This window comes from Streptopelia decaocto (assembly GCF_964273445.1).
Source record: "Streptopelia decaocto genome assembly, chromosome: 1".
NCBI classification, from domain to species: Eukaryota; Metazoa; Chordata; class Aves; order Columbiformes; family Columbidae; genus Streptopelia; species Streptopelia decaocto.
In genome coordinates, this window is record NC_138663.1 from 63113199 (window position 1) to 63134568 (window position 21370).

The window sequence follows — 21370 nt, forward strand, 5'->3', positions numbered from 1 at the left end:
TTGATTTTTCAGTCTCAATTTTTGTTTGCAAGGAATGTTTATGTAATGCTGCAAATGTCCTTCGGGATAGAGGAAAGGGATGACTGCTTAAATTCTGTGGCTAAATAGTGCTGCCTTCTTTGATGCTGAATGGCATCTAATTATCAAAGTATTCCCTTTCTTTTCTCCTTGAAGGAACACTCTGAATAAAGTAGACAATCAGGCATGGGATTAATTTCACCTAATCTGAAGATTAAGTATCTTGGTTTTGTTCAACAGTGCTCTACCTATAGCCAGTGGAGCATATCCTGGGTCATACATGCTCATCCTAAGGGCATTTCCTGGATAACCTACTTAAAATGTGACTGGATATCTATGTATAGGCAATTGCCCTGAGGTGTCTGGTTGTCTAGATTGGAGTGGGTGAATAGCTTCCAGGAAGCCAGAGTTAGGTGAGGTGAAACACATTCATAAGGACTAGGGCTTCAGGTAATGCTGAAGCTCTGTGGAAAGTTGCTTCATTTTCTTTAGTGGGAGCTGGAAAGTTAGGTAAGCCTTTGCCTTGTGAGTTTGATTTGCACTAAGTAACTTGAGTTATATTCTCATATGCTGGTTGATACATATATACATTATACATGTCTGGTTTCACCATTTGGTGAGTTTTATGCTCTGTGTAGCTGGATAAACAGCAATACCAAACTGTTTCAAGACATTTTTGTTTAAATGATACAGTCTTTCATCAAAAAATGTCAAAGTCTGAAGGTAGCAGCATCATTTACCACAATGAATTTCACATTTAAATAACTCATAAATTATTTTTATGTTAGGATGAACAATTTCATATTGCACGTATTTATAAGGAAAGTTAATTGATATTTCATTCTTGATGCTTGTGTTTTACTCAAACATAAAATCTGCACAGTTGATATTTAAGTAATTAATTTCAAAATATTCACACTGAGGCTCTCATCTGATATACTTTGTGCTTGAATTCATGTTCTTCATCAATCTTAAATTTTAGATAGAACTGAAACTGCTTTTTGTAGACAGAAAGGAAGAGCATACTTGAAGCATACCAAAACCATCTATCAAGACTTTCAAATACATAACATCTTTGTTTCTAATAAAATACACAAGATTAAACACTAAATCACTCCTATAACCCCCTTCCGTTTCCCCATACTTCTACTTCTTCTGTAAAACAAGTAGGGTGTCAGTAGGCCTGTATGGTCAAGCACAGATCAAACTGGGTTATTTCTAAGCTGGAAGTGCCCATCATGTCTCCTAGGTTCCTTCTGCCTGACTGAAGGTGCTGCCTTCTTGGATTACCAAGTGCTATCACACAAAGAAGGAAGTTGGTTGTTCAAGAATCCAAAAGCTATAACATATAAATAGTTTATTGGACATAATCAGCATTTTGAAATGCAATGGGAAATTTTTGGGAAGCCATTGTAAGAGTTCCTTCTAGATCTCAGTGTCAAGCTGTCAGGTTGGTATACTTAGCCCTGGTGAGATTTTCAAATGGCAGTTAGACACACTACCACCTGCCAAGAATAGTGAATTCTCCTAGTTTCTAGAGGGAAAAGAAAGGTACTGTAGCAAAATTTCCATTAAAAATGAATGGGTTTGACCATCTGGCCAAAATGGACAACCTGACAACTAGAGCTTAGAAATTCAGGGAATCCAGACAGAAGCATCTGGGAGCCTGCCACACTTCCAGAATCTGGACTTGTCTTCCAAATTTCAAGTTTTATCTTCATAGTTACCAGGGCTATACACAAGTGAACAAGAAATCAGGATAATCATAATATCAGCTGGCTCTTGCACGTTTTTTCCATGGCACAAAAGTTATCTTACCTCCGTCTTGAAAATTTTATTCCACTGACCTTCATCCAAACCCATGTTGTATCAGGCAGTTAACAGGTAAGTTTGCCACAGGAATTAATTATTCACAGGCAACACAATATTGAGTGTTTGCACCTTCAAGACAGCATGATTTGACAAGTCTCTGAATGGCTTTGTATGCAAATTGAATGACAGGAAAACAGAATAGGAATCCTACCGAATCCTGAAATAGAGAAAGTGTAGCCATTGTTATTTTGTTGAAAATACAGTTCAAGTTTTCTCATACGCATGAGAACAAAGTTAGTTCACGTTCACCTCCTTGAAGTAGAGGACAAGCTGGCAACTCAAGATCACAATCAAGATCAAGAAAACTAAAACCAAGTATCTTAGAAAATATAATGATGATAAAGATGACGACGATGATGATAAAGAATTAAGAACATCCTCAATACACTCCCTCTGTGGTGTACTTTGTTTTAAGGATAAACTGATTATGGTAATGGAGCTATGGATACCATTGATATTTCGCAGTATCTCATGTCTGAACCAATTCCCTTCATATTAACAATGATATGTAACTAATTTAAAAGGCTTTTGGAGATAAGCCCAAGAACAAGAGACTAACAACTGGTACTTCTAAAGAACCCAGTATTTATCTTCCACTGAGTAGAGGAACATCAATCTTACATGGCTTGTTCAAAACAGAGAAAATGTATTGATATGCACAGCGCTGTAAAATGCTTTATGGAATTGCAACTATATATTACATACACACGTATATCAATAATTCTTTAATTTTGCTTTTTTTCAGTACTAGCAGAACATAGAATATTGCTGTATTTTTAATGCTGTGTAAGTTTTTCTTTTTACTTTAAGATCCTCTCAAAAATATACTTGTACTTCCTACACAGAACAAAAAACACCACAGGAGGGTGGAACTGGAAAGGGTAAAGGTGAGTCTGAAATCATATTTAAAAAATGGACAGTAAAAAGAACATTACTAAATGCTGTTCTGATGCTGGATTGCTTGAGCTTTAATTCAGAATTTTGATGCCAAATTTCAGAAGTGTGATGTAAAGCTTCCTGGGTCCTTTTTCTGCATGACTTATCCAGTGCAAGGAAATTATGATACTTACAATTATCTTCAAAAATGCTGCAAACAAGACTGACACTTTAGCAACAGTATTGATAAAGACTATTTAATTAATAGATCAAACTTCAAGTGATTTGCATGAGCAGAAAGCCATGTTTAAGTGAGCCTAAATGTTGACGCTGACCAAGCTTGCTAAAACTCAGGCACTACGCACATTAGTAGCTTTAAAAAAATAAAAATAAAAAAAAATAACACACATGGGCAATCTCCTACTGTCAGTCTATTCTACCACAGAAACTTGATATTGCATGTTCTATCTTTCAGCAAGGTCCAATAGATTTTTTTCATCTGAAAAAAAGAAATCTCACATTCATCTTTCTCTCCTCATCGGGAGCCCAGCAGTTGAGCTCATTACAAGTTCTGAAAAATGTCTTTGAGAATGGTCTGCTGTGAACAAACACCTAACTGTTCCACTAGCAATGCATGCAAAAATCAGCTCAATTTTTGATATATATTTTTGTGCCACTGAGATTAGACTCCAGCTCTGTTGGCAATTCCTCTTGCTACAAAGATATATTTTGAGGGAACTGGGCCAAATTCTGCTCCTTCTTTGTACTTTCTGCCAAAGTAGACTTCAAACAGCTCATAATCTTATTTTGAAATGAATTATTTCTTTTTCTTTCTTTATTCTGCTGAAAGGCTAAACCAGACCAAAACATACTTACAACTGAAGTAATGCTTGCTTTTCATTTGGCACGGTTATGCTTTTCTATGACAAATCAAGAAATGCCTTGCTTGAAAATGTATTCTGGCTTTTGGTCTCATCTAGACAAAATCCTTCCTTTTAGACAAGCTGGATGAATACTTGATACTTGCAGATTTATTTGGCAAAGAGTGCATGGCTATTTTTCTCAGCAAAGTCAAAATATAAACACTGAAAGTGTGTGATTCAAGTACCCTTTTGGAAATAAAAATGATGAACCAGGATTCATTGCATGCTATTTTGCCAGCTATCTTTGCATTGAGCAATTATTTTGACACACAAAATCTTGTGTGAGTAATCAAATCTGTCATCTTGGGAACAGAAACACAGTTCAGGACTAATTTGCATGCCTAATGATAGGAAAAAAGATGAAGGTCTTGCCTCAAGCTATTCCAGCAGTTAGTTCTGCTTGCTTTAATTTTGATATGAGAGAAATGTTTGTTCCCAAACTGAACATCAATGGTGTTTTCCCCACTGCTTACAAGTCTACATTTTACTGAATAGAAAAGAAAACAGGGTAGGTATCTTATCAAATACTTCTATTATCTTTGTATACATTGTTATGTTTCTGGTCTGAATTTAGTGAAGAACACAGGTATTTCCTAAGGGGAAAAACACATTCTTGCTGCTTACACTGTCTAGGAGGATTTTGCTAATAAAAAAATTGTTTGAGATCTTAGTGTGGGAGGTATTTCCAGTTTGAGTCCATGGTGGCAGCAGCTACCTCAGTAAGAATTCCAGTGAAAGTCTGAATATCAGTATGTAGAAAGAATGGCCTTCTGCCATGCTCCAGTGGAACTGTCACCTCTGCAATGCAATGTAGATGTTGTTGCCAGACACTCAGTAGAACTTTTTTTTAATTTTGTATAGTGCAGTTGTTCCTATCAGCTCCTGTTTTATTGCAGAGTATCACCAAGTAAGGGAAAGTACATTTTTTAGTGATTGCTTCACGTTCGTCTGCCAGAGGAAAATCTTTATAATGGTGAACATAATTCACAAAATGGGAAAAGGTTCCATATTTCCAATACATCAAAAATAATTTACACTAGAAAATGAGTGATTCAATAAGGAAGTGAGGACACAGGCAGCTAGAGGTTAGCTTTTGTATAAACTATTTATAAAACTGTTTCCGTAGCTTCAGAAGTAACAGATTTGGGTACTTCCCTGAATGGGGATGAGATGGGAAAGATTTCATATCTGAATTCCAATGCAATTCCACGAATCCTGTGTGTTAGCAGTTGTGATCTCCTTGCTGATAATTTACAAGATGCAGCAAATTGTAGGAACCTGGAACAGCCCCTCTCTGCAGCACAGTTGGGCTGTGCTGGAACCTGGCGTCTGGGAAAGAAAGCTTGGTCATCCACGTAAACCACATAGGCCATAATTTTCAGCTCATTTCTAGGGCAAAGTTAACAGCAGAAGTCAGGAAGATAAAGTATATCTATCTGTGTGTCTGTTTTACTGTTCTATTTCTTTTTAGTAGTTATTGTCTGTGCGAAATTACGTATTTATGTCCCTTTATGTTCACTGTAAAGTTAAGAAATGGAGGACAATGTGATAAATTCTGTTATCTTGTGGTTATTTCATTGTAAATCAGTAGCTCAGAGACCTAAATATAAAATTTTATTGTGTACATTAATCTTTTATAGCATTTCTAGTTTCAAAAATATATGAAGTAATTTATTTTAAAAAATCAGGATATATATGATCATCCATTTTATTTTCAGGGGAAAAAGTGACTGAGCAGAAATCCCACCAAATTTTTTACATTATTTCATCCTCATTCAATTTACATTCTTCTGCCTTTGTTTTTAATTTTAGCATTATCATAGATGTTGAATATTGGTACAATTGTATTCCCCATTGCTGGAATAATATTTGAATTTTAATATCAATTTGCTCATTCCTTTTTTTTAGGTCACATCCAGCCATTCAGAGAGCTACTAATATTTCTACATGTTTTACTGATATCTTTTTCTCTAGAGTCCATACAACCATCTGCTAAAATATTGCATGTTTGCATCCTTGCATTTCTCCAGATTTCACTTATCCATTCATCTCTCTACTAAAACTTCCATTGCTGTATGTATATACTTCAGTTACTATTTCCATACTGCCAAGTCCCCTTGATAGGACTGCTGAATACTCTTTGAAAATCTGACATTATTATTACTGTGCTTTCACTGAAAATCAACATCTTGAACGTCCACTTATGCCATCGAATGATGCAGATGATGCAGGTGGTGAGAACTCTTCCACTAAACAAATTCCTTTATTCTTTTTTCTTTTTCCTATGAATAGGAAACCGTTTTTGTAAGATAACACATTAATCCTTGATATGTAGGCCTGCCTTTTACAACTGACATCCTCCTCCCAAGGGATTTTTAAAAAGAAATTTGATGAATCATTAAAAAGGAATGAGTAAAATGTTACAGCTAAGTAGTTAAATTCTATTAACAGACGTTCAATTAGCCTTCAGTGGTTAAGCAAGCATAAAAAATTCATATGACCAGTATTTATAGAAATGCAACTATATTGTATATGTGGTTTTGTTATACTTATTAGATTTGTCTTTGAGAAAATATAGACAAATTATAAGTTTAAGGTCAAAACCAAAGGATAACTTCAGAGGTAAACTGATTCTGGAAACACAAATTGAAAATCTAAAAAAGACCAAATAACTTTTTAAAAGTGTGGGTTAATATTTTTCCAAAGTTGTTCTTGTTCAACTGTCTTTTCCTCCACATTGAAATGTTCTCCAGATGATTTTCTGATACTATATAAGAATATGTTACCTTTACATCACTTATGTATTAAGTCCTAAATATATCTAGTTTATTCTAGCCTTTCAAATGCCTCAGGAGTATTTTTTTTTAATCATTAGACTTTTAAGACACTAAGATTTTCTCCATGTTTTTATCAGAGACTGATATCTCTGAAGTTTAACATCTAAAATTCAAAGAGATGTAGGAGACTGTTGTAAAGATGGTAGTCTTTATGTTATTCTGGATTTCTAATAATCATGATTACAACATTTCAGGTTTAAAGGCAGTTTCAGGTTTTTTAAGCTTTGGATTTATATAACTATAAACCTCAGTGTACTCTATGAGAGTAAACATTTTAAAATACCTGAATAACAATTGCTTCCAGTGTTTTAATACATAAGGATGGTCAACATTTAGTGTAATTAAAGGGAAAATCCAGTGTGATAGTAGTTCTGTCTTTATTTTAAATTTTTCTCCTATAATATGGTAAAAAATTAATTGTTTGTTCCTTGTATTATAAATTAATATTCTAAGGCAGAAATTACAAAGTATAAATACAGAGGACTATTTGTAACTGTTGCATTTCTTGATTTAATGATGCTGAATGCATATATGGTGCACATTTTGATTGCAGACACGGACATCAGAGAAATGGCATCTTCCTCAGGTTAGATATGTGATTGACCTTGATTTCATTGTGGCTTTTTTGTATTTACTGTAGATTACATCTCTAACAAACAGAACCACTCAGCAGCTTTCATATAAACTCATGATTTAATAATAGATCACAGTCCACATCTCATTTTTCTTTTACTTGCTTGAAACATCAAGGTTTACCATTTCAGCTACTGAATTATGCAAAGCTTTCTTCATCAGTTTGAAGCTTCCATTGTGAATGCTCCTGACTATTGAGATTTCTTTCCCTTTCTTTTGCAGGTTTTATGTTTTCACATAGTTGTTTTAAAGCAGATGATCGTCTGTGCTTTCAGTTTCTTTATGCACTTTTTTATTTGTATTTCTTTTCACAGATGAAGATGACACTTCACTTAGTACTCCACCAGCAGGTTAGGACTGTGATAGTGCTTTGTGTGTATGTATGTATGTTATTTTTCTCTTGACTGTTAATGAAGGAAGAGTCCAAACCATTGGACTGAGCCCAAAACATAGTAATTAGAGAAGAAGTTTTTTGAAGTGTCCTACATTACATTCATCTCTGTTCAGAAGTACAAGACTTTCATATCAGGCAAGTTCTTTTCCAGTCCTGTCTTGAGGTCTTTGGTAGAACTTCTGCCATTGGAAATCAAGATATCGGTTAGCACCTCTGAAAGCTACTCCAATTATCTTTTCCTAACAACAAATATAGAGTGAATTTTTAGGGGTAGTCTTGAGAGCAAATTCCAGAATTACAAATAAAACAGATGTCTTGTGACTTCAAAACAGATGTATCCACATAATTGCTTATAACTGATATACAGTACTAGAGGATATAATTGGTACAAGCTAAATATATAAATAACATTTTAAGTTACAAACCCCTAATATTAAATTTTGACCATTTATCATTATTTTGCTCAACCTAGATAAATAAATAGCCTATTTAAATAATCCAAAGTACTGTCCCCTCAGATAAACAGTAAACAAAATAAATTCATCTGTTGTCTGGAACGATACAAATCATGAAGAAAACATCAACTTCACAGAACCCTTCTAAATATGAACTACTAAAAAGTAAATCTTGAATGGGAAATAAACTAACTTAGATTTTCTAGTGAAAAGGAAGAATTATTTCTGAATTTTTTTCTCAGCTGTTCACTTCCATTTTCTGGTATTCAAGTAGTTCCTCATGGGTATGGTCCTAAGTATCTATTGTGATCTTCTTGCATGAAGAATCAATTAAAATCCCAGTGATCTGAGGTCAGTTAAGGTGCAATCTCTGAGCTGGTGTCATCTTAATTGCTCTTCCCTTTCAGATGGGATGTCTAAGCCAGCGGAAAGAAAAGATTCAGGTGAGACATCCTGAAAAAATGACAAAAAACTCCAAAATTTACGTAATACAATTATCATTACTACTTTATTTCTTAAAGATAATATTTATTTTCATTGTTTATACAGTATCAAACTGTAACTGTTGAAATGCTTTTAAGTGTCAGAGCAAATAGGTTTCTGGCAACTAAACCAGGAGTAAGGGAAGGCTCTGCTGCACAGGACAGGACTCATATCAGTATTTCACACATACATACATACCTATCTATCTATATCTATTTCCATATAGATAGATACACAGCTATTCCTCCTCAGCCTACAGGGTGACAGTGACTTCCCTGAATCCCCCACACAGGCCTCAGGAAACTGTAGGAGAACAGCTTCTTCTCACAGCTCAAAGGATGGTGGGGAAAACTTAGCAAAAAGTCATAACCTCTTTCTTCCTACTCTGGCAGGTAACGCACACTGCACCCACTTTTTGTGGTTTCAGGATTTGCAGCCTCTGGAACAAAATGAGCAGCAAGTACTTCAACCATGGTTATTGACCTGGCATAGCTGCCTATGCCAGCCCCATGCAGCAGCATCAAATCCACGTTTTGTTCTGTTTGTGTAATAAATTGGAAAATGTTAATATCTAAAGGTGATGATAATATTTAGGTGTTATTTTATGTGGTACCGAATTAATGACTCTATGTAAGCTTCCTCCATTTATTAATATGCTTTTTCCATTTCACCCTGTGGCGTGTTAGGTTTGTTACTGCACGTGAGCAGTTCCTGTACCAAGCATTGTCACATCATTTTATTCACACCAGTAACTCTCACTTGTTCTTATGATTTTCCATATACTCACCTGTTATACTGGCATAATCTAAATATCTAGATTATAGAAAGAGTATATATAGATGTGTATCTATATATATATTTGTGTTCATGTATGTCTGAGTGTATGTTTTCATATATGTGTATATACATGTGTGTATATACATGTATGTCTTTACTGTAAGAGATATTGTACAAGCAGACATATACAGAGGTGTTAGGCACACTACTTGTAATTCACTGAAAGACTGAAAGGTAGACATTTTATAGCAAAGCTATATAACATTTCTACACCTTTTAAAAATTTTTGATAGACTTCAGGATAATAAAAGCAAATTGTTTGCATTTTCCTGTGGTTGTCGCGAGTTGTGTTGCATTCGCAAGCAACGGGAATTTTCATGAGTCAAAAAGGTTTCTGTGGCAGTAAACTCTACTTAGTAGAAAGAATTCTGACTTCTGGAAAATTAGTTTCTACAGAAAATACTGAGCAGAGAAAGGAACTTTTCATTTCAAGACCAGGGTTTGACTAAGTGAGAAGTGTTGTGTGACTGGTTCCCCATTCATGCTAGTTATGAAACCAAAACCAAAAGAGCATTGGTTAAACTATAAAAAGCTACCTTTGTTTCTGAAACAACTAGAAGTTCAAGGGGAACAAGGGAGATGCAGCTCTGATTTGAAAGAGACAGATGGCTGTGTTAATTATAGCTGTACATTTCCACATTCACTCTGCTCTTTAGTACTACCGTGGCAGCACTGGCTTTATTCACTTTCCCTTGAGCACTGGCCATAACTCCTCAAAAAAAGGAGATGTGGCATTTGGACTCTCTAGTTTCTTGTTTAGAATATGAGACACATGCTTTGTCTCCCTGTGGAAAGGGAGCAGGTAACAGACAGACATTCACTGCCTTTCTCTCCCTGCCTTTTCTGTTAGGAATCAGCTTTCAACATATTTTTGCATGTATTTATCCAAGATGTATCTGCATAGCACAAAGCCAGGGCTGTTCAGATAAGCAAAATGACCAGAAACGCACAGCTGTGCTGGCACAGTTCTCTGCCCTGGGGAGACTGAACACTTGCTGCTTCTCTCAGTACTGTTGTTCCATCTCAGTTCCAAAATCTCAGTTTCCAGAAGAGAAGGGGCTCTGTGTGAATATGTGACAGTCATTTCCATCTGACAAGCTATTTCTCTGTAACACATCAGCCTATGCATGGGGCAGGACGTTGTATTGACTGATCTCCAAACTCGCTGCTTCTGTCATGGTGAAAGAGAACCAAGTTCAAAAGTCAGCTTCATCCCTCCCCTATTTTGTGAACAATGAGGAAAAACTAGCTTGTACAATTGACTGGGTTTGGGTTCGAGAGAGACCCACTGAAACTATGCCTCATATGTGTTTTGTTTGTGCTTACAGCTGTTTGTGTTTTCAGAACCTCCATCTCTTCTGAAAAACAAAGAGCTGACCTTTGTGCATTGCCTCTGTAAAGCACCCATGGTTGAATGCTGGTGCCATTCGAGTTGCTCAGAACCCATCTTGGCTGATCAGGTTCCCCTCTCTTTCTCCCTGATAGTTTCATTTTCTGTCACCACAGAGGTAGTGTTCTTGCAGGAACTGTACACAATGTGACAGCCAAGCAATGGATGTCAATGTGAACAAAAACTTACGTATCTTTCAGGACATCTGAAGAGGGAGGTAATAAGGTTAGAGAGTTTAGTAAGTTCAGGTAAGTGTATCTTGGAGGGAGTAAAACACAGATGATTGACAATTCCCTCTCTCTCTGCATCTCAGTATGGTCTCTTGGAGAAGGAGCTCCAGAAGACACAGAAAAACGTGATGACTCCCAAAGATCCACTTTATTTGTCGAAAAACCTCAGAGCGGTACAGTGAGCGTTGGTAAGTACTTAGAAACAAAATCGAAAGCCACTTCCAGACAGAGACTGAGGCAGAGCCAGGAAAGGTATGTGCAGTTCCTGTTATTCTCAGCTTCTGCCCTCAGCTACAAACACTTTCACTGATTTTAGTTGAATGTGAACTCCACTATTCAAAGGCAAAAAGAACTATACATAGATAAGCAAAAAACCAATTGTTTAATTTAAGACAAGCTCAAAATCTTAACAGCTTACTGAGCACAGTGAGTAAGAGGTAGAGTTTCTAGAGAAGAGAGATGGTTACGATGATGCTGTTGGCTATACTGTTATTGATATGTCAGGAAGATCTTCCCAAAGGCCTGCAGCGTAGCTTAGAGATTGTTGGGTCAACTCTTGTACCTTAAAGCTGTGTGTAAATTAGCAAGTAGACTAATAGAAGCAGCTCTGTAGGGAAGATGGTAGGGTCATCCCCGCCATAACCATTCTGGGGGATTTGCTCTGGACTAGCTCTGGTTTAGTCCAGCGGTCTGTATACCTATGAGCAGTCAAAGCGTGGGTCGTAAACTCTCAGAGCACAGCTTTGGTTTGAATTTCACCCCAAAAGAACTGAGATCAAGGACTGTGAGGACCTTCTGTATTGTGAAATAGAGCACGGTAAATAGGGACGGTGGGGAGGTTCACTTCCAGACTGCACTCCTGAGCCATGGTAAGGTAGCTGCACCCTAATTAGGGTAGCAGCAATGGTGAGAAGTTCAGTACAGTCTACTTAATATGTCTGTTGTGTACTTGGATACACTAAGATGTGATCAGATGGGGTTATTTTCTGCATGTCTACTGTTTTTCTCAGTTTCTGAGTAGAAAAAGAGCATTGATGAGGATTTATTTGGAAAATAAATATAAGGAGTTAGCTGTGATCTCCTCTGGAGCCCAGGATAGAAACTCAGCAGGGGCTGAGCAGTGGTGTTATTCAAATTGAGCTAACTTTTATTATAGTATTTCCACATTATTGTTTAGAGAAAACTGTTCTCAGCTTAAAGAATTAATGATTGAAATGTCTGAAGAACACCAGGCTGTCTTTTCCAGACTGGAGTTCATTCAGGTCACAACTGCCTGGTACCTAGGAACACCTGTGTTTGTCCTAAGTAAGGAAATTCAAATGTTGTGAACAACTCACCCTGTTTCTCTGTGTCTCAAACTCCACATTGACATGGGCAGAAGTCTTCCAGACCACAAATCATTACTCTCTGTAACACTGCAGTACTTTCACAGCCTGTGTGACTCCATTTTTACTGTCATGGTAGAGTAATAGTAAAAGAAACTAGTACAGATGTGACTGACCAACCACATGTTCCTCAATGACTGCCTTATTCTTTTCTCTTTTTAAAAGGTGGGAATATTACATTTATAGCCAAAGTAGAAGCCAAAGATCTTCTTCGAAAGCCAAATGTTAAGTGGTTTAAAGGAAAATGGATGGATCTGGCCAGTAAAGCAGGGAAGCACTTGCAGCTGAAAGAGTCCTTTGAGCGTCACACTAAGGTGTGTCTTTGTCTTTTCTTCTTTTGTGGGTAAAGCTCCCAAGGGAACTTAAGGATCAGTTTAAAAAAAACAAGTAGAAGTTAAAGAGCATCGGATTCTAATGCTGGTTTCCACATGCAGAGTTCAGTGATGATCTCTGACCCTGCACAGAAGCAGACTTCTCCGCTCTCCCAGCATAAGACAAGTAGTGGTTGGGAAATCAAAGTTTTCCATTTCTTTCCAGAGCCTTTTATTTGAGTTATTTCTTGGTCCTCATTTAGGTCTGAAAGGCTACTATTTAACTTCTGCTTCGTGCAAATATATCCCCCACATTAATGAAAATTATGTTTGATTTTTAGATTCACACATTTGAGATGCATATCATTCAAGCTAAGGAAAACTATGCAGGGAACTATCGCTGTGAAGTATCTTATAAGGACAAGTTTGATAGTTGCTCTTTTGACCTTGAAGTCACTGGTAAGATTCCACTTGTGCCTAAAAAGCTTTATAAAGATTTTTTTTTTTTTTTAACCTGAAATGGCACCTAATTCTGTTCAGAACCTTTAAATGAAGTAATGCTTAAAAAGAACATTTTTAGCATAGAGCTCAGAGAATTTTCTTAAGTGTCTGTAATTTATTGTTTAAATGAACATTAGGATAGATAGCATGTGAGACATTTATCCAAAAATTAGAAAAACTGGCAGATAAAAGTAGTATTGAATTCAAATCAGGCTCTGGCACTCAAGACAGAGAGCTAGACTTAGAGCTATTCAGAGAGCAAGGCTTCATCTGGCAGCATCTGAGCAGAGGGACATGGAGAGGTCATGGTTCACTGGTGCTTTGCACCCTGATCAGGAATGATATGATCATAGTCCAGAAACCTATTTCCTTCGCTCTTCATCAAAATAAAGAACAACACAATGTGAATAGCACTGGAGTTGTGCCTCTGTTTACTTCTGTGTTATATAAGGTCTTTATTCTGGCAAATGTTAACCTGCAGGCTTATCTTTTCCTTCAAGAGCGGCTCTGCCAGCACAACAGCGCACACATACCCACACGATCAAACTGAGAAAGATGGACATCTTCCAAAAGCCAGGGCCAGCAGCCAGAGGATAAAATAGTTGTTCACCCTCATAAAGCAAGCATACTGAATGGCCTAGACTGGATGGTTTATTCTGAGGGGACCTTATTGCAGCCTTCCAGTACTTAAAAGGGGCCTATCAGAAAAATGGTATCAGACTTTCTAGCAGGACCTGTTGCAATAGGACAAGGGGTAACGGTTTTAAACTAAAAGGTAGGAGATTCAGGCTAGACATGAGAAAGAAATATTTTACAATGAGAGTGGTAAAACACTGGCCCGGGTTGCCCAGGGAGGTGGTAGATGCCTCATCCCTGAAGACATACAAGGCCGGGCTGGACAGGGCTCTGAGCAACCTGATCTAGTTGAAGATGTCCCTGCTCATGGCAGGTTGGATGGATTAGATGATCTTTGAAGGTCCCTTCCTAACAAAACTATTCTATGATTCAGCAGTCAGGGGAAGCTGGTCACAGTTAAGGGGACATTTAATGGCTAACTGACAGCCCAAAGGGCACACAGGTGTGTGCACTCAGAGGTCAGGGAGTCAGGGACCAGCCTGGCTGCATCCAGTTACTGGCTGTAGATCAGAACCATTTAATCTGATTCAGGCTGGCACAAATGGGGGGGATTCATCCTTGCACCAAGAATCAACATGAGTCTGTAGTTGTAGAGAAGACTGGCTCTTTCCTCTGATGCTGAGCATACTGAGAAAGTGCAAGGTCCAAGCAGGAGAGAAAGCATAGGGAATGGAAAGGCAAAAAGGCCAGAGCCTGTGTATAAGCAGGAAGGGGATGGGAGAGAAACATCACAGAGGCAGATAGTAGTTTAGAGAAATGCATGAATTAAACTTAGCTTAGCACTGAACAGCTTTGCATTTATCAAAACTTAATGCCAAAGGAGCAGCACAAACTGTGGTTGCTTAGCAGGAAACAGAACAAATTTTATGTGCCAAATTATACTGATTAGAGAAATTTATTTCAAATTATGTTTTTAATTTGTACATTACTGTTATTTCATAGAATCTTCCCAAGCTGCTCCATCTATTGACATCAGATCTGCTTTCAAAAGAAGGTAACTTATGATACTATGAAGCTCCTCAGTAATGGATGCTGGTAGCAGGCACAGAACTTGCACTAGCCTTGACAGACAATTATATCAAGTACTTTTAAAAATGTTTATGTCAACAAAGATCAAAGAAGTGGGGTTTAGGGTAGTTGGTAGTGGGTAGAATGAAAGAGTTACAACATATACATGGTGAAATTACGGTGTCATTGCTTTAAGGGAAGACAGAAAATTTAAGGCAATTACATATATGTTTCTTTAGAGGTTTTTAAAATAGTATTTTCATTCACTTGAATGTTCTACTGCATGTTTCCTGAAAGTTGTCAGCTACAATATGAAAGTTCCTGGTGTCAATCCCGTACTGATTAAAAGTGGAGAGAAAATTTGCACTGGTTTCAATGAGATAGGATCTGGCTTCATGTTGTCTTACAATAAAAAAGTGTGTCATAAGGCCATCATTACAGAAAAAGTAGAAATAATATATTGCAGAGGATGCAATATAAAGCATTTTGTCTTAAGTTTTGTTACCTTTGTGATAAAATAGCAGTTCAAATGAGTCTAGATATCATCTTTATATTTTATGGAGAAAATTGTCTTACAAAGACAGAAATATTCAGAATGAAAATGTTCAACAAACAGAAGATTGTTTGTTAATTTACACATACAGGCAAAGCTATGATTCAGAAGCAGCTGCTTTTATTTAGAGGGATTAGATTTAAAGAGTAAATGCAAAAGATATTACATTCAAGGTGCACTTCTTTCTTGAGTACATGTTTAAAAAATTTCAATAACTATTCTGCCCAAGCAGATAAGGGTATCTGAATATTTTCTGATTTTAAAAGTAACACCTTGCATGCAAAATCTGGGCTTAATATTTGCAGTATTTTGCCCTTTTTACAATTATTAAAGGCATTTTTTGTCTCTCTGAGGTTTGTAATAAGGTATTACTGTTTCAGGTCACATTATAGAAAGAAATGCACCTTCACAGGACTCTGATTCTATCTGTAAAAATGTACAATATACTGTTTTTTCTTATTTTTAACTGATTCCTTCCTTCCCTTAGAGAAAGGTTAAATCTTAAGTGCAATGCTTTGCAATCAGTATTTGACACAGCTTTGCACTGTTAGAAGCACCACCCAGCAAAGCAAATCTTTGTTTTACATTCATAGCAAAAGATCAGCACAAACCCTTTGTTTTTGTAGACATACACTATGGAAATGAAAAACAAAGCTCTTTGTGTTGACTAGCTCACATTTATTTGTGTTACAAAATCTAACACAAATCCTGGCAAATTTATGTATGCAGTTACAAAAATTTGTCATCAAAGTATAATAACAAGCAATACAAACCTTTGTGTTATTTTTCACAAGTGCCTAAGGAAATATAATTTGCGTGAAAAAGAATACAAGTTTGTGTTGATTTTGTACCATTATTTGTGTGTCTGTACAGTGTTAAGTATATGAGACATGTAGAGCGTTTGCAACGAGTGTTGTTTAAGTCTTCCTGTATTAAACAAAGATTTGATCTTTTTCTATTAATAACAGCGGTGATGGACAAGACGATGCAGGAGAACTTGACTTTAGTGGTCTCCTGAAACGTAGGTGAGAACCAAGTGATGCAGTGAGCAGGTGTGGATTGCAAACCATTAGGTTCTCACACAGAAAGAGTCAGGTGTAGCATTAATAACTTCTTAAGAATTTTCTGACTTTTCATTTTTATCAGTACTTCTAACTATTATTCTCATAGTATAATATGCAAATATTCAGTGTATTTTATCTTTAAGCGTGCAGACAAGAAACCTCAGATTTGAGTGCACTGGGGAAAAAGTGAGCGACAATCTAAAAAGTCCAATAACATTTGGATTACTTGCTATTTCTTTGGTGTTTGCATGGTGGGCAGTGGGGGACAATTTCCTACAGAGGGATGAGCAGTATAGAAAATTGAGTCTGGTGCAAGAGTGACAAACTGCAAGGGTTAGATTTAGCCCTTTGGGTACATCTTAATTTGATTTTATAAGCATCCTGATACCAAAAAAAAAAAAAAAAAAAAAATCATATATCATACTTTCCAAACCGTAAACATTGGTATTATTTCTTTGTAGTTTTCTGTTTCAGCATGTTTCATTCAACTTAAATGTTGTGATGGAGAAAAACTTGGTCACTTGTATCTCTGGTTTCCCTTGGAAATCTGGTGTTATGATAGTTATGCCTGTAGCTATTTTAGATCTTAAATTTAGTTTAGTCTTTTAGCAGGTTAAGAAAAGATAGTTAATTGGTAATTTTTTAAAATTTATCACAGAAAGTCTATATGCCATGGAAATCGATGGCAACTGACCACAGAGAACTTGAAAAGGACCTAGATCCTTTATCTCATCTATCGCTTACTCTGAAAGAGTAAAACCCTATATGCAGTATTAATCACATTAAAAAATTAAAATGGACCCATGGGCTATGATGGTGAGGATAGTATTTAAGTAACTAAAGCAAATGAGAAAACTGAAGGCAAAAGTAGGCAGTGAAAGAATTACCTGAACCAATTCAAATCCACCAGGTCTTTGGTTTTTTAATCTTCTCATCCCTAATTAGGATCTTCAGTTTGACTTTTTATCATACTAATGCAACTTACCATGACCGTTCTCATGACTGCCTGTGGGGTGTTTTATTAGCAACATGAGAGCTGCATGTAAGAGATCTTGACGTTTTTGTGGAAAGAGAAACGTGACTTAAAAGTCATTATCACTTCACTAACAAGTAACTCACGTGTTTTGTAAGATAAATACTGTATAACCCTAAAAACATAGTGTACCTTTTGTGTGGCTATGGGCAATGTGAACTTTTAGTTTTTAAACACCATTATTTTATACTGGTCAAATCAGTTCATCATCTCCTTGCTTCAGGCACTGAAATGCAACCTCATACATCTGAGCTTAATTGAATAAGATTGCTAATTAAGTGCTACTGTGGATATTAATGGCAATCTTTATGAAGACAAAATCATATTTTCATTTCAATTTTTTTCAAAAGGCAATGTTGCAGGTGCATTCCTCCTCTTTTGTATAGTTATATTACCAAGGAAAGAGCTGTGGTTCACCTGTGGTGCATAATACTTGAAACATGTTTTTTAAAGAAGACCTAAATGAACAGAATCTATATACTCCCCGTTTTCTAATTTCATGCTGGTGTTGCAGGAAGACAAACTAGTTGTTATCTCAGTAAGCCACTATGTGATTCAATGCAATGGATCAGTAACGGCATGAAATTCCAAAAGGCACAAGATCTCAAAAACACTCAAACATTTAGGTCATTTTTTTAAAAAAATACATCTTTCAACTAAATGCACATTTTCGGGGAAAAGATCTGAAACCGCTTTTGTGGAGAGGTCAGTCTGCTTACGAAATACCAAGCATTGTTTGCCCACTACCCACAGCAGAAATTATTGTGGTCTCAGACAAAATTGGTTTGCTCTCTAAGCATCAAAATTTGTTCTCCAGTTATGCAAGAGGAAAAGAGAGTCTGGAATTATTTCAAGCTGGTTGAAAATCAGGATACTCTAACTGATCCTCATTTTCAACTACTGCCTGATTTAAAAGGGTACATTATCTCGTTTCCCGTGGAATGTACCTCCTATTAGCATGGACAGGCGTTGCATGGCAAGCAGCCAGCCCTGGGAGAGGAGAATTCCACCCAATGGGGTGTGTCAGCTTTTATATATGTTTGCAAGCTGATCTGGACTTGCCGCCATGCAGAAGGAATCTCACTGAGACGCCAGTGTTGGCTGGACATAGTCATCCTCCAGAAAGCACGAGCACAGGCTAAAGTAAAAGAAATGAAACATAAAATTACATACCTGAGGTTGTCTAACAATAATTCTAACAATGTAAGTATTTCAAAGACTCTTGAGTGAACGGGTTTTTTTTTTCTTTTTAAAAACTGATTGAAATGGATTGAACAGCAAAGTGTTTTGCCATAGTTCCTCATCCCAACACACAGAGATTCTCATGGACCCCCAGTATTATTTCTGTATGTGTTAAAGAAAATTCTCTGTCAGATTTGATACAGCTCAGCTCTAAAAGTGTCTCACTCAAAAGCTCAGATTTTTTTTTGTTTCTCAAATATTTATTTTCTTTCTCTGTTCTCCAAAGTACTGATTTGGTTAGACCAACTAGATCAAATCAGAATTATCCTGGTCTGATCCTAATGAATTTACAGGAAAAAAAAGTCAAGATTTCTGCTCCAATGCCGAGATCATTCTGTCAGTTCACTTTTTTGAGCTAAACTGTCAATCTCAAAAATTATAATTTTGTCTAGGTTGCTTCCATTGCTCTCTCACTTAATGTCTGCCATTGTGGAAATAATTGTACTTCTCTTTATCAGTTGCCTTAGCCTGGAGCTGCAGATAGTCAATACAGTATTTAAACTTCTGTATAAAGGTGATGTTGTTCACACAGGCCTCTGAAAACACTCCCTGCTCTTAAGACTGAGATAAACATGGAAGCCAACAGATCCATCTTGCAAGCCCAAGCTGGTGTGAAAATTTCCAGTTCCTATCCATATGCCAACTTTAACTAACTCTGAGAAACAGTGGTGTAACTATAAACACACCCAGAATCCCTTGAATTTCAATGTCCTTTTATTGGCCACCCTTAGTAGCAATTACTGGGACTCAGAGTTTGAAAGAATTTTTACATAATTATGATATGTATGGATTAGAGTCAAATCTCAGTGGTGCCATCATAAATTGTAACTGATTCCACTCTGATTCCACTCAAGTTACAACAGATAAAATGGATTTAAATGGGATTAGCCCATATGTTATTATAGTACTACATTTTCAAAGGTATTTTTCTAAAATAATGAAGTGATATAAAAGCTCTCACAACTAATTACATCAGAAAAGCTCAATTTAAAACTTATATCTAAATTCTGCTTTGGAGAAGTGAAAAGACGTGAATGTCATTCTGAGCTATTCACTCATACTGAGTGAATGAAAGCATATGATAGCAGCCTTCAAATTTTGATCAAAACATTTCCAACCTTGACATAGATTCAGCTTCATCTTTTTTTTTTTTTTTTTTTACAGTGTGATAAAGCCTCACTAACTCTTCCCCCATAATTTTATTTTGCTAATGATAGGGAGGTTAAACAGCAAGAGGAAGAACCTGAGGTAGATGTGTGGGAGCTCCTGAAGAACGCGAATCCCAGTGAATATGAGAAGATTGCTTTTCAGTATGGTATCACTGACCTGAGAGGCATGTTAAAGCGTCTCAAGCGCATGCGCAGGGAAGTGAAGAAGAGTGCAGGTATGGATAAGGCACAATATTCTTATGTTCAGTAGTCAAGCACAGGTGTCCACCTTAAAAACCCAAACTTGCTTCCTTTCCATGTAAGAGGACTTGCATGCTACAACCCAAGCCTTATTACTGCACGAAGTTATGAGAGGGTGGCTTTGGTCCACTGTGGTCAGGGTAAACACCGTGTCCCATTCAGTGCCTAGCAAAAGCATTCCTCCCTCTTGGCCAAACAGTAGAACCAGCTGAAACAAAGTCCCCAAGTTGCATGGAAAGGTGTTACCTGATGAAACAGTATGGAGATTAGATGTTGTGTTATCATTAATATCTTCTACTCTAAAATAGAGTCACTCCAAACACATTGTTTGCTTTTCACAACTTCATTTTGCACTTAATCTGACATTCCTTTTAAATCCCAGCTGTACTAAAAACTGGCTGGCAGGAATTGCTGTTCCCCATCCAGGTGCATCACATGGAAGTACCTAAATGTTTTACTGGGAAAGGCGTATCTCTCAGCACCTGGGACCACTATGTCTGGTCTCTCTCTCCATTTATTTGTTAATTTTTTGAACCACAGATATCAGCTCCCCTGGGTCTAACTTTTGAGGTTGGCAATATCTAAATGTCAATGCTAAAGTGTTTTGAAATATTTGAGTTGCATCTGGCCTTACCTTGCCCAGAACAACTTGGCCTACGTTTGCACATATCAAAGAACCTCTTTGAAAAGCCCCACTGGATTTCACAGACTGACACCTTTTGCCTTGTTTCAAATATTTTTGCAAATGTTTTACAGCTGTAACCTTTATCACCAGTGGAACTGCAATGTACACCTTGCAACCTACAGAAAGCATCAGGAAAGCTTATTCAGCTCTTAGTCAAACCAATGTGTTTATTCTGATAGTGAGAAGCTCAATAGGAATTTCAGCTTAAAATTCCCTGTTAACTTGCATGGTTATGCTAATAGAGAAGATTCATTGTGAATGATTCCATGGCACCAGCTTTATGCCATTTTATTCAGACATAGCACTTCTCAACAAGCTGTCAAAGCTATATCTACCCAATCCTATTCAGAATACATGAAGAGATACTAGCTTGAACTTGCTCAAAATAACCAGATCTGCACAGCTTTGCACTTATTCTAATGTTTCTAGAAAATAAACTGATTCATGTGGACTAGCCTAAGAATACAGAGTGATGTATAACATTGTGTATGTGTATTGTGACAGCTTTGACAAGATTTATGCAGTGTCATTTCAGCATTCATATTCTTGTTTTCTGATCTTCTTTTATAATAACACTTGTTTTTCACAACAGCCT

The 21370-nt window shown here is 36.7% G+C and overlaps 1 protein-coding gene across 1 annotated transcript in view; it reads left to right on the plus strand.

Annotated features, from left to right (window-relative positions):
* Positions 1 to 21370, plus strand: part of MYBPC1 (myosin binding protein C1) — a 75469-nt gene that overhangs the window by 20516 nt on the left and 33583 nt on the right. Inside the window, exons 3-11 of the mRNA XM_082064071.1 lie at positions 2736 to 2777; positions 7474 to 7509; positions 8416 to 8451; positions 11032 to 11136; positions 12499 to 12647; positions 12986 to 13103; positions 14724 to 14775; positions 16311 to 16367; positions 19899 to 20096. Of these exons, the coding sequence (XP_081920197.1) occupies positions 2736 to 2777; positions 7474 to 7509; positions 8416 to 8451; positions 11032 to 11136; positions 12499 to 12647; positions 12986 to 13103; positions 14724 to 14775; positions 16311 to 16367; positions 19899 to 20096 (793 nt within the window). The remainder of the gene's footprint in view (positions 1 to 2735; positions 2778 to 7473; positions 7510 to 8415; positions 8452 to 11031; positions 11137 to 12498; positions 12648 to 12985; positions 13104 to 14723; positions 14776 to 16310; positions 16368 to 19898; positions 20097 to 21370) is intronic.